This window comes from Lathyrus oleraceus, chromosome 6 (assembly GCF_024323335.1).
Source record: "Lathyrus oleraceus cultivar Zhongwan6 chromosome 6, CAAS_Psat_ZW6_1.0, whole genome shotgun sequence".
NCBI classification, from domain to species: Eukaryota; Viridiplantae; Streptophyta; class Magnoliopsida; order Fabales; family Fabaceae; genus Lathyrus; species Lathyrus oleraceus.
This window is the reverse complement of record NC_066584.1, coordinates 413,314,996-413,329,544: the sequence shown is the minus strand read 5'-3', so window position 1 is coordinate 413,329,544 and position 14,549 is coordinate 413,314,996. Positions and strand designations below refer to the sequence as shown.

Genomic DNA, 14,549 nt, shown 5'->3' with positions numbered 1-14,549 from the left:
TGGTGATTTAAATGTAAACTTTGTGAATTTTGGATAACTGTGGATTGAGTTATGAATTTTTGTACCTAGGTGTGACAATTTGTGTCACACCTAGTTAGGTCATCTTTCTGGATTTATTTTCATGACCTAGGCTTGTTGAAATGAAGTGAAATTTTGCATGATTGTTCATTAACATGTTGAGATGCTATGTGTATTTTTCTGGATTTTTCCATTGTATTTTCAATTTGATTGCTATTTTTCATCTCTGTTGGTCAAATGTGCAAGCTTGTGTGACATATGTTGGTAGATCTTATGTGAAATGCTCATATGGTATTGAATGAACATGAAATTTGGCTTGCTGGTTATAGACACATGATAAAACATGATGCTTTTGGTCCCAGTCATTTCTTTGTTGTTTTCATTGAATTATGAATTTTTGAAGTGAATGCATGTGTTGATGTTGTGATTTGGAGCATATAATTGTGTCTGTTTTTGTTGATTTTCATTGACATGGTTTCCTTTGTCCAATTAAGCTAAAATTTGACATGCTGGACCTTGATTAGGTCCTGTTTAGGTGTAAATTATTTGAGGATTTTTGGAATTGTTTTGATATGGAATTGAATGCAATAGTTCTGTTTGGATGTTTGGTGTTCCATTTGAACTAGTTTGATTTGTTTTGTGCATAAAATGAACATGATGAATGATATGGACATGGGACTAATTGTGTTGGCTCTTGTTTGACATTAATTTGACTTTGGTTGGATATCCCTTGCTGTTTAGGAATTTTTCTTGCCTTTGGACCCTAGGCTTGGCCTAGTGGTCTAATTTCTAACATTTGATTGAGTTTTCAGGATGAAAAGGTGCCATGCTTATGGAGAATGATCCAAGTCAATTCAATTGATGTTGTTTGATGTTTGTACACTAACATAACTTTGTTTTGTAGGTTGTGAAGTTTGGGCTTGAGCTCATAGCTTGCCTTTGTTGTGCATTAGTTTGTATAGTCTGACTGATTAATATTTGCTGTTTATTTTTGTCTGTCTGAGTACTAACTGTGTTTGACTGTTTCCAGGTACTTTTAGTTGCTCAGTTCCTTGTGAACTTTTGCTTTGCTTTGCTTAAGCAACTTGCATTGAGGTATAACTTCCTAACTTCATGTAGTCTGGAGACCCGGTCTGTTATTTGACCGGGCAAACTATCTGAAGTCCTCCTTAAGAGGCGATGTTTGTGATTGTTTAATATTGTGCCTAAGCAGGTAAAGTCCTTAATCAAGGCAATTGGTGGAAGGTAGGGATATGCAATCTATCCCCCCACTATTCAGTTGAGTCTTCTCCTTGCTCCCATTACATGGTTGTAGCATTGAGATCACAAGCCCAAGATCTTGTGCAGTGCACATTGTGTCAGAGTCTCTGAGTATAGAAGGGTTCCCCCATTCTGGACCCATGCTCATTTGTCAGAAGCTCTCCCTGGTCAGGGATAAGAGCTGTGAGGTCTGGTCCTCACTTCACCTTTCATCTGCTTCACCTTAGCCTCGTAATGGCAAGGTTAAGAGCAAACACAGCCTGTACAGATGACTTGCTGAGGCAGTCAAACCTATTGTGTGAGCCCACTTGTTTGGTTATAGTGCGTGCTATGTGGATATCTGTTTGAGATGCTTGTTCTCATTTGATGTATGCTTGAATTATTTTGTATGCTTGTATGCTTGCTTCTTTCCTGGATAGGAGTAGTTTGCTTATGCAAGTAGGATAGAAAACTGAACTTAGGGTAACGATGCATGACAACACTAGGCTCGAGTCCAGCTCCCTAGTAGTGTGTCTTTCCCTGGTTTCTGGCTAGTAATTCAGTCCCTTTCAGGGGAACTACATCGCCCTGATCCTCGTTCCAGACGAGGTATGTAGGCAGGTGGTCGTGCGAGACCACTCCGGGCACCTTTTTTTCTTTTGTGTGTTTTGGTTTGTTATCTGATTGTGTGCTTGGGTTCGGATGCTGACGTAAGCCCAGTGATTGGCTGTCGGGCTCCCCGTTTGCCGTTTTGTGCGTGTTTTGGTTCGGATGCTGACGTAATTCCATTCAGTGGTTGTCGGGCTCCATGTTTGCCACCCTTGTGTGTTTGTATGTTTTGTGTCGTTTGGCGTGCGTAAGCCGAACTACAGTGGCTCTGATTCTCATTCCAGATGAGATATGTAGGCATAGGACGCGATGTCCTATCGAGCTCCCTTCTCCTAACCCCACCTGCGTTCCCTGTGTGTGTGTGATGTTTAGCAACCTTTTCTTTCTTAGAACGCGGATCCCGTCGAGTACGACGGACGTGAGGGGTGCTAATACCTTCCCCTTGCGTAACCGACTCCCTTACCCTTTCTCTTTGGTCGCAAGACCATTTCCTTTCCAGGTTTCTCTAAGCGTTTCCTTTCCCTATCTTGGGATAAATAACGCGCAGTGGCGGCTCTGTGTTGTGTTTTTATTTGAGCTTCGCCGGTTGATTTTTCGCGGATGCGACACCTGGGGAAAAAGATAGTGAGAGAAGAGCTAACAGAGTTCAGAGCAACCTCCAAACAACTCTGAAAGGTTCATTCTGACTCACACACTTTCAGCTCAAGCAAACCCTAACATTGGTTTGCAAATCCAGCCGTGCCATTTAATTTCAACCGATCTCTCCAATCAGGTTTGCCCTTATTCCCATTACCTTTGTGCTTTGAAGTTGAATACTCTGAATGTTTGAGGTATGATGGATGAATTTCATTAGGTTTTTTGTCCACGGGTTCATAATTATGTATGAATGTATAAATAATGCCTTGAATGCTTAATCGTTTAATTTCTGAAGTGTATGCCACAGGGTTTGAGGTTTCTGAAACCATACTGTTATCCATGAAAAACCATATTGTTTTGCTCTAATCTGACTTACGTTTGTCATAGCATGTTTTCTCCTAATCCTTATCTTGTTTCACTAACCTTTTTGTTGAGTTTTTGTGAAGGCTCACATGACTTTTTCAGGGATAGCTCGCTGGATATTCCACTTTGCTTGTGGGATACCATTTGGGAGATTTATTCTGATTGCCTTGTTGGCACATTTACTTTATACATGTTTGTTTTGTATGTGTTCATATCCCCGCAGGTAGCGCGGTTCCTTCGTCAAGGATTGCCTTTTTGCATGAGCATCCCAAACCCTAACCCTTCATTGATTTTTCTTCTCCTAAACACACGTTAACTCCTTCTACTACAGGCGAGTAAGTCTCCAAAGGTCGAGCATCCAGTAGATTGCGTAGTAACGTCGTTCGTCCAAAACCCAATCCATAACCCCGTAGTTAGTCGAACTACGGCTTGCTCTGATTCTCATTCCAGATGAGATACGTAGGCATAAGACACGATGTCTTAGCGAGCACAATTACCCAAACCCATAGGTCAGCCGAGCTACAAAGACTCTAATTCTCATATTCAGATGAGATACGTATGCAGTGGATGCGACATCCGCGCGAGTCATTTTCATTTAACCCCTTTTTTTAGTAAACAACACAAGATAAACTCACACCCTTTAGACAAGAACTACAAAAGTGGATCCCGTAGAGTACTACGGATGCGTAGGGGTGCTAATACCTTCCCTTCGCATAACTGACTCCCGAACCCAAGTTTTGGTTGCGAGACCTTGTCTTTTCCTTTCCCCTTTTCAGATTTACTTCGAGCGTTTCCTTTCCCTCCTTTGGGATAAATAACGCACGGTGGCGACTATTCTGTCATTTTCTTTCGCTGGTTGTTTTTTCGCACACTCTATTTTTCAGGTTGCGACAATAAGTTTGCAGAATGCAAAATCTTTGATGCACGGTTCAAACGCCCAAAAGAGGCGGTGAAAAATTCTATTTCCAGCAACACAGGTTCCGTCTGGCGTAAATGTTGGCAATGTCTCCATAATTGCAACAATTCCTGGTATGTATGTTTTTAGGCCCCATAAAAATCATGGCAATTCTTTGTATGAATCCTCCCAGTTGTCGAATACCTATTCAACAACCTTTGTCCTTACAATCCACGCTTTCTTGTAAGATGAAGTATAATTATATCTTCTGACGATATGAGATATTATTGTACTCACCTTCACTGATGGGTCTTTGTTAACAAGCAGCAAAATATCTTGACATATCAATGCAACACTTAATTTATGGTGATCTTGTTCAACATTAGTTACAATACAACTGTGAGGTGCGTCTATAGAAGCTATCTCCCAAGAGTCGCTTCTCTTTTTGTGAGACGCATCCAACCAAAACTTGCAAAGGATGTTACGACATTCGATGATATACCTTCTCGAATCAGTGCGTTTCACTGTGAAATCAGCAGAGTTATTCATGTGAAATTTTTTGATAGCTCGCACACATTCTTCTTTAGTTCGGAACATGTCTTCCACTTTTAACTCACCCTTTGGTCGTGGATACGGGTTATAAAAAACATTGTTGGATGTTTCATCGTCATGCAGATCCATGTTTGTCATATGTTAAGGAGGATTATATACATGACTTTGAGGTAGTGGTGATGGTTGATCGTCATCTTCAATGTTGTTGTTCAACATATGATCGAATTGTGTCTCGATCTCTTCTTCTTCTTCATCAACGACGTTGACTTCTGCTTCTACTTCTGGGTCGGCGTCATCTTAGTTTTTTGAATCAAACTCATCAGATTCAACTTGATTAGTTATCTGAGATTGCTGAGATGATATACTTGATTGAAGAGTAATATACAACTCAATAGAGTTGCAACCAGAATGTTCGTGACTAACAAACATATATTCAACATCTTCATCATCCCATACCTTCAGCGGGAAAAATTTGCATTAACTGTTTAAAAAAAATGGATTTTGATACGTGATATGTGACACAAGACCAGATCCTATGCAGGATTTAATTCGTTTTTTCAAATGCAAGAAATTTGAATTTCTCTTGATCGTAAGTCAGATAGTATCGGTGTTTCGAAAACAAAACCCGTATAAATCAGACTCATATGTCTCACCATTGCAGTGAGCATTGATAGTATATTTTGGTGCATATGACATTATAATATTTCTTGTGCAGATGAAAAGTAATTTTTTGGTGCAGATGAATTTGTGTTGATTGTTGGATGTAGATAGTAAGACACTTAAATATGTAAGTGATGTGTCAAACATGCAAAGCTATAGGGAAGTGACGTGTCAAGCATGCAAGCAAGAGGGAAGTGATGTGTCAAGCATGCAAGAAATAGGGAAGTGATGTGTCAAGCATGCAAGCAAGAGGAAGTCATCTGTCAATCATGCAAGCCCTAGCGCCAGTCCAATTGGCGCTAGCTTGTAATGCTTGTATATGGGCGTCAGTCCAATTGGCGCCACCTTGTCTTTCATGCAGACCTCGTAACTAAGCATGCAGAGCCATGCATACGCCAGGATAGGTTAAGATGTAGCATGCATGTAAGCCTAGGGGAGGCGCCACTTTGATTGGCGCTAGCATGTGACAATTCATATGGGCGCCAAACTATTTGGCATGCACATGCAATCACCATTATCCATGCATTCATACTTTTGCATGTCACACCTTATAAATAACCAAGAAAGCCTCACATTTTTTCCTCACCAACACTCACTTATTCCTCAACAACAATAACTCTTTCATCTACAACAACCACTTTTTCAGCATTTACTCCGACAAGATGTCTCTCCTCACAATGGGTGAACCGCATAGAGGCACAGTTGGAAACATAACAACTTATGTAAGCGTTTAATTCTTCTATTATTTGTCTAGAATAATTTTTAATAACGATATTTAATTTGTTATTTATCTTTTATAAAGTAACGTATTTTGTTGTTTCTTTTATAGGATGTTTCTAGGATTCGAACTCGGGTCCACGAATTTGTACACATGGACCCGATGATTCAACCGTATGTCGAACTCGCCGGTTTTGGACATATAAGCAAAATAATTACTTGGTCGATGGATAATAAATTCATTCTTGCGTTATGTGAAAGATGTCATCCCGAGACACACACATTCTGGTTTCCAACCGGTGAATGTACCGTGAGGTTAGAAGACGTCTACATGTTATTGGGACTGCCTATCGAAGGTAAGGCGGCAAATGGTAAAACCAACTATGCGAATTCAATTTGCATGGACCTCTTGGATGCTGATTTGTTAGATGATAACTCGAGAGGTCAAGGTATACTCTTTTCACACCTTAAGGCATATTATAACAACTTACAATTAGATGAGAATTCTACAGAAGAGGCTCGAATAATAAAAATTAGGTGTTACATTATGCTTTTAATTGGTTCATTTTTATTTCCCGAAGGTAGTGGTTTTAGTATGCATGTTATGTATTTACCTTTACTAAGACATGTAGATAGAATATGAAGTTATAGTTGGGGATCCGCTTGTTTGACTTATCTTTTTAGCTCTTTGTGTAAAAATTCACATAAAGACACATCTACCTTTTCTAGATGTGTTGTTTTGCTCCAAGCATGGGGTTGATCCAGACTACCGTCCCTAGCGTCCGTCAACAACAACCCTTCACATTCCCGTATGCACAAAAGTAAGTTCTTAAAAACAAACTATATTTACTTACTTTACTGATTATTATCTCTAAATAATATTTTTACCTTTATGGTGCAGATGGTCGACACGTGGTATGAGTTATAATAGATGTCCTAGACATTGTATTACCAAGTATCGTAATCTCTTGGATCACCTTCGACCGACAGATGTATGACCATTAACCTAATTATTTCGAAATAATTTGTTAATTTATTTTACCAAATTTATAATCTAACATATGTTCACATTTCAGTTCATTTGGCGTCCATATCTAAATTTGGATCGCGACCATGAAATCAACGAACAAGACGCAACCATTTGGACTACATACACACCGATCATAAGATTCACCACTATGGAGATGCACAATAGTGATCGTGTTAAATTGCAGTTCGGTGTGCTTCAACACATCCCAGATCCCCCGACAAACCTAGGAGAATGGCATCTACGCAAAGTTAACGACCAATGAAACTTTAACCCATGGCAAAGCTTCGATAGATCTGAGTGTCGCAAATGGAAGAACCACCATGACCATGTCTTAACCGACGTTGTGATGACAACTGAAGAAAAACCAAGTCGTAATTATATGGCTTGGTACAGATCGACTGAATTTGAGTTCACCACCGAGGATATGTACCTATACGATCCACGCTAGACAACTTACACACCAGAAGGCTCAACATCTAACCCCTAACAACATTACCAGACCGGTTACTCACAACCCCAAATCCAATAAAATTTCCGATCCACAAACACATAAACCTACAATCCTAACATGCCAAACACCCAACCACAATACCAAGAGCATACCCCGTACCACCACCAACAACTAGATCATCATCAAGATATCCAACATTGCTTTGCACCTAACACATCACCCTATCATAACCGCCTTAGCCAAAACACTCAACGATCATTTAACACTAACCGTCCCTCCTCCTACTATAGCCAAGAAGCTCAAACATCTCAAAATCAAAACCTCTAACAACCATATGGCTACCAAACACCACAACCACCATTTCAACCTTTCCTCGACGCATCATTCACATCAATGTCTCCCTTCAATCGTCCCGATCGCCCTCTAGCAACTAAAATACAGCCCAACTACTCTGGCATGAGTCATGAACTCAGCTATGACGGTACCCCTTCGATGCATACACAAGACTACGCTGATTTGTCCGACTATCTGAGGCAATCTCTTGCAGTTGGTGGTGATGTTCCTGGACCCTCAGATACTCAAACACCTAGGGTTAATCATCAACGTGGGTTAGGGTCACGAGTTCGGATAGCTAGGGGATGTGGACCGAAGGTCGATTAGGTGATCCCGGTCATCAACATTAGTCTTTTTTGTGTAAACAGGTTTTAATATTAATATGACTTGGTCCGATTTCGACTTTATCTATCATGTACAATATTTAAAAAAAAAATACAAAACACACACATGTGTCAGACCAATTGGCGTCTCCTTTAATGCTTAACACGTGGGCGCCAATTGGATTGACAACACAAGTAGCACTAGCCAATCCAATTGACGTCTTCTCTCTAAGTTTAAGAACAGACGTCAATTGATCTAACGCCTCCTCTTAAAAATGGGATAAATTGAAAAAAAATTAAAACCGGATTGTTTTTGGGATTTTTTTGTTAAAACAGGTATATTTGGATAAAAAATTATCCATTTACTTTTATTTGTTGTAAATTAATTTTTAAAAAAACTCCATTGATGCCTATTCGAAGTTGGAAACCCAACCGAGTCACTATCATGGTACTCTCCATTTCCACAAACTACGACCCAACTTCAAGAACCTCATTTAACAACGCTCACGCAAATGCACCGCCATAAATAACACAAAACCCATGAGACTGATTCTAAAAACTTCCCTTTTCGCAATTCCCAGACTCACCCCGACTTTTTTCCCACACACCCCAACCGTTATTCTTCCTCTTCACTCTCTCCGTCCCGCCAAAACCCTAAGAACCATTACGCCGTCGTTTCACATCTCTACAAGCGCACCAATGTCGACTCACCAAGTTCGCGACACAATTGACCTCACCACCATCGAGAAGAACATCTTCGATCGTCTTCTCGCTACTCTCAGCCATTTCCAACTCCAAACTCAACTCCGAGTCGCCGGCGGCTGGGTTCGCGACAAGGTTTGCACACACACTCCTAGCCCTAAATTATTATTGTTCGCTGCTTCGATTTTCATTTTGTTGAATTAATTAGTTGCGGTTTGCTTGTGTATGCAGCTTTTGGGGAAAGATTGCTATGACATTGATATTGCTCTTGATAACATGATGGGTACTGAGTTTGTGGATAAGGTCAGGGATTATTTGCTGACCATTGGGGAAGATGCGCAGGGTGTTTGTGTTATTGAGAGGTATCTTTCGCTCATTCAGCTTTGCATTGTTGTTTACTCTTTCTTCTGTTGTAATTTGTCAGATTGGTCTATTTTACTAGTCCTAGCCAAATACATTATAGAAAGTAGATACTTCATGTTTTGATATGCATAACAGAAATAGAGAAAGAGGGCATCAGCATTAAAAATTTAAAATATATAAGATAGTTGAGTTTAATCTTCAAAATTTGAATTTGATATGCACTGTTCAGTTTGACTGGATTGTAAGCTAGGAGTTGATTTTATACATTTGTCACTCGTGCTAATGAGTGCTGGGTATACTTTCCTTTTCACAAAACTTTGCAACTGGCAATCACATTCATATATTTTATCTTTGGTTTGATTTTTTATACATTCTTCTCGTAGAACATTGTCTAATTATTCTTTTTGCAGCAACCCTGACCAGTCAAAACATTTGGAAACAGCCAGGATGCGTTTGTTTGACATGTGGATTGATTTTGTCAACCTAAGGAGCGAAGAATATGCCGAGAATAGCCGCATTCCTTCTAAGGTATATATTTATCCTGTCAACTTTTATTAGGTTGCTTGCTTTTTTTATTCATTTTGGTCATATATGTGCTCTTCAAATATAGCCTGTATTCTTTCTTATATTTTATTACATGTTCTTCTTTACAAAATTTAATTGCACGCTTAAGAACAAAGAAGTTTGATTATTTTAAAGTTAAGTTTCCTCAATGTTTTGTAATTTTACCGGGTATTTAATTTTAAGCTAATTTTTATTCAAAGATGAGCATGTATTCTCGCTTCCATTTCGCATATTTGGTCTTCTCTTGTTTTCCTATATCCTAGTCAATTCTACAGGATTAAGTTTACTTCATGTCTAACAGCAAATGTTTGGCACAGCTGAAGAGGATGCATATAGGAGGGATTTAACAATTAACAGGTATCCTTCTGTACTTTAATTTAAAATGTTGTTACACGAAATAAAGAAAGAAGTGTTAAACTAGGTGAAGTTGAACATAGCTGTTGTTAACACTTTAAGTGTTTATGTTCATGAAGCAATACAATTAAGAAATATGCTGGTTTTGGAGAAAAAGTTGGGGTAGCACCTATTGTGAATATGGAAAAGATGGCAGGATCTCATCATACATGATTGAGGCATGAGAAGAGAAGGCTTGTTGAAGCCCCAAGTAAATCAGACATGGTGTATGGAGATTAGTCCAGTTATTAGGAAGACTTAGAAACACTATAGGTCAAACCATTAAGAATGATTTATAGGACACTATAGTGTTGTCTAATCAGGCAGCTCACCTTGCCAAAATGGACAGTGCCTTTTTTGTTGTACTTGTTGGTTTTGTGTGCTTTAAAATTCACATTGTTTTGCACATTTTAGATGATAGTTTCATAAAACAATTTATTTGTATGACAGCTTATTCTATAATATCAACACTGACGTAGTTGAAGATTTCACTAAAAGAGGTCAGAGTGGATTTTATTACCTAAACAAGTATTTTAAGAGCTACTTGTTTGTTCATCTATTAACTTCTTTGGTACTCTGCAGGAATTTCTGACCTTAAGTCTGGAAAGATAGTGACCCCTTTACCTCCAAAAGCCACCTTTCTTGATGATCCATTACGAGTTCTTCGAGCCATTCGATTTGGTAGTTTAATTTTTCATGATTTCTATATTTTTCTGTACACTATGAACCTTTTGTCCTATGCTTTACGCGAAGTTTGAACATATTTTCCTGCTATATTAAAGAGAAACAATTTATTGCTTCTAGGTGCTAGATTTGATTTTACTTTAGATGAAGATCTGAAAGAAGCTGCAGCATGTGATGATGTGAAAAATGCTCTAGCTGCTAAAATTAGCAGAGAGCGCATTGGGACAGAGGTGCATTATAATTCTTCCCTTTCTTCCCTATGGATAACTTTTATCGAGACTTATGCATGATTTATGACAATTGCTCACACTGTTTGTGCTTAAAATTTAGTCATTTATGTACTTATGTATGTAGATTGATCTAATGATATCTGGAAATCAACCTGTCAAAGCAATGGCTTATATTTGTGAGCTGACACTATTCTGGACTGTCTTTACTCTTCCTGCTGAGTATGAACCTGTCATTTTGGATGGATGTGAAAGGTATATGTTGTAGATAAATTCATAAGTGTTTTGTTTCTAATGTGTTGAAAGGTGCATAATGATTAATCACCTTCACATCATCCGAACACACTAAGAGTTGCTTTTATAGTATATAGTTGCCCTAGTATAAAGCGGGTCTTCGCATTGGGTTTATATCATGCTAACCAAGTAATTCTCTCACTTTATCCAGGCTTTGTATTTCTTTCATGGATAATGCATCAAACCTTATCCATTTACTTGGAGACTCAACCTTTACAGTAAGTAATGAGTTCAGGTTTCCTTTTTTACTAAATTTTTATTTTCTACATGAATTCGTAAAGTACAAAATTGTGCGGATATCCTGTGCCACTAATCCACTATAGGCTTGTTTGACTATTATGTGCTGGCTGATACATAATTTCTGTGTATATAGGCTGAACAAAGAAGGCTTGCACTTTACGCTGCTTTGTTTCTACCACTTAGAAAAACCACTTATAGTGAAAAGAAGGCTAAGAAGGTACACACCTTTTTTTCATATGTATTTCTATTTATGATTTTGCAATATTTAAGTGCAAGTGCTTTAAGTTTGATGTTTGAGCTCGGAGATGGAACATCTAGCACAATGTCTATATATTTAGATTTTCAACTTGAGTTTCTTGAGGTTGGTGGCTAGGAAATTTTTTCATATTAGATTAGATGCATGGAAACTTGAATCCACATCTTTAGACTATCATGCGACATTATTAGGGATGAAAATTGAATCTAATTATTTGAGAATATTGGTCGTGACAGCTTGGTTCAACTCAAAGCTGTACACCGAATTAAGGTTTCATATTGTATAATAATTAAACTATCAAGCGTAGGTTGAACACCAGATATTGTGCCGTAGAAAGCCTGCAAGCCAACTCTATAATATCTATTACTCTATTTCGTAATTATCAAAATCATAAAAAAACACCTATTTTTTTATATCATTATTTACTACCTCCGTCTCTAAATATAGTACATTTTTGAGATTTTTGTCCATTTTTATTGGACCCCCCATTCAAAAAAACACTCATGCATTAGGAGTATTAATTAATTCTCTCTTATGAAGGGTAATCTTGGTAAACAATATGTTAGCAGTAGGCCTCCTATTGTGAGGACCTATTCTAGGGGGGAAAAAACCATTAATACAAGTTGCCTGAGACCACAGATGTGTAATTATAAATGGCAATGTAGAAAACAAATTATGTGTGTAATTATTAAGTAGGAAGTGGTTGGTTAGGGTGAAGCCATGCTCTCAAATCCCTGTCATTGTTGGTAACTGTTGTAACATTTATTTAGGAAACGGTTCAATGCAGTTACGGCCAGGAACAAAATGCTACTGCAGTATCTGTAATTATGACTTTTTGTAACATTGTTTCAAGAGTATTTTGTCAATAATATTGTAGTAAATTCAGCACATTCTGTTAAACTTAGATACAAATTCTAACACTATACTAAGTGTGTTAACAAATTTAATAATACTAACAACTTTTTTAGTTCATGTGATTTAGTGAACAAGATCCTATATTTAGGGATTATGGTAGTAAATAGTATTTTAATTTTTAATGCTTTACCTAAAATATTATATACAAAGCTCTTTCTTGAAACCCACGTTTTGCTTTACTAGCACTGAAAGGTAAAGAAAAAGTTGTCATTTCAAGATACCCTGCCACAAAGTCCGATTGGACTCTTGGCTCAATTGCACCCTAGGCTTAGAGAGTGTGCCTTGTGTAGTCTTGTGGTTATTATGTCTAAAGATGTGATGGTGGAATAGCCTAATGTGTGATTCTGAATTATAGATTCCCGTTGTCAATCGTATCATTCGTGAGTCCCTCAAGCGAAAAGCTAAGGATGCAGAAACGGTATGTTTCCTTTGAGCCTGTATATAATTTAAACAGATACATTATGTCATGCAGAATGTAGATAATTTTGTTATTACTTTGGTTGATATTTATGTTGTTTATTGTAAAAATCCAGGTGCTTGATTTACACCGATCATCATATAAATTCTTGTCGTTGATTCCTTATCTCGCATCTGGGGAGGATATTCAAGCTGCCGATCTTGATTGGATGAGAGACTTGATTGACGTCCCTGTCTCTTCAAGAGCCCGGGTAATAACAGGTGAAGTAGCCACAAGCCGCACTTCCCTTATTTCATTTTGTCGTCACATTTTAGAGACGACTTTGACTTCTCTTCTGTATCTGTTTCCATTCGAATTTGCTTAGCTACTGTGCATTATGAATTGTTATTTGTATCACCGAGATTCTATATTTTATTGATTTAGGGTTTCTCTTGAGAGATCTTAGAGATTTTTGGCGAGTTGCACTGTTGATATCCATTATATTACATCCCATTGACATTAGTGACTCTGAGGATGAGCACTCACAGTTGAAAAAGCGAAGAGATCTATTTATTGCTGTGGAAAATTCTATAACAAAATTAGGTGAGGCTTTTATAGTAGTTATATTCATTTCAACAACACTGTTTTATGTTGTATCTTAACTTATTTAGTCAATGTGTTTAGCTTATGATTCTGTTATTGCTTCTCATTCCTTTGGTTTGGGATGTTTTGCAAAAGAAAAAAAGTGATTGTTTATCATGTGGCACAAGTATTGATGCGTTTGACGAGAAATGTGTTTTACTGTTTGCTAATGATTTCAAAGTCTGTTGCTTGGCCTCTAAATAAATGTTTAATTAACACGTTTTGGTGGATAAACAGGCCTTGAGAAAGTATGGGACGTAAAACCATTGATCAACGGCAAAGATGTTATGAGTGTTCTACAACTTAAAGGAGGACCGCTAGTTAAGGAGTGGGTAAGTCATTTTGCCTACTGCTTTATCTCAGTGGTGTTCAAATTGCCTTTGAATTTAAGATTTTCATATTCTGTTTAATTTTCACTTGCAGCTGGATAAAACAATGGCTTGGCAACTTGCCTATCCATCTAGGAGTGCAGAAGAATGCATTGAATGGTTGAGAGAAGCTAATTCTAAGCGAGTTAAGTTGGAGTGAGGTTTCATAGGTGATCAATTTCCACCATACCATGGATTGAGGAAGTTTTGTCTGATTGCAGTGTGATGTTATTAGGAATACTTGCACACATCATGGCTTGAAATTGCAACACTTTTCAATACTTGTTACAGAAGAAGGGATTAGAGTAGATATCACTGACCTATTTTTATTTAACAAGATATTTTGTATTTATTTACCCATGTTTCTTTTTAAAAAAAGAAAGTAGGTGAGTATAATGCTCTAATATTTTTGCTAAACGATCGACCATTGTCCATAACTTAGTTGGAACTTGAAGAGCTATTTCTAGTCAGTATTCAGGAATCAATTAGCCTTTTCTATGTTTATACTCCATCTTATCTGACCTTATTCATAAGAAAAATTTAAGAGTATGTACTAGGAAGATTTGTAAAGACTATTGTGAATGCATTATCTGTCCCTATTTTGATTTTAAAAGATTATGAATGTTTTAAGAGATATTATTTTGACAAGAAAATGGCTAGAAGATTTTAAAAGACAAT

General features: G+C 37.7%; 1 protein-coding gene across 1 annotated transcript; it reads left to right on the top strand.

The window, feature by feature from the left end:
- Nucleotides 1–8,240: 8,240 nt before the first annotated feature.
- LOC127092932 (tRNA nucleotidyltransferase cca2) lies at nt 8,241–14,375 on the top strand. Its single transcript, XM_051031827.1, has 15 exons — nt 8,241–8,663; nt 8,760–8,890; nt 9,302–9,419; nt 9,757–9,812; nt 10,299–10,348; nt 10,431–10,529; nt 10,653–10,762; nt 10,887–11,014; nt 11,205–11,271; nt 11,427–11,510; nt 12,820–12,882; nt 12,998–13,142; nt 13,306–13,464; nt 13,741–13,835; nt 13,927–14,375. The coding sequence occupies exons 1-15, from the start codon at nt 8,367–8,369 to the stop codon at nt 14,029–14,031; spliced, it is 1,707 nt and encodes a 568-aa protein (XP_050887784.1). The 5' UTR covers nt 8,241–8,366; the 3' UTR covers nt 14,032–14,375.
- Nucleotides 14,376–14,549: the final 174 nt, after the last annotated feature.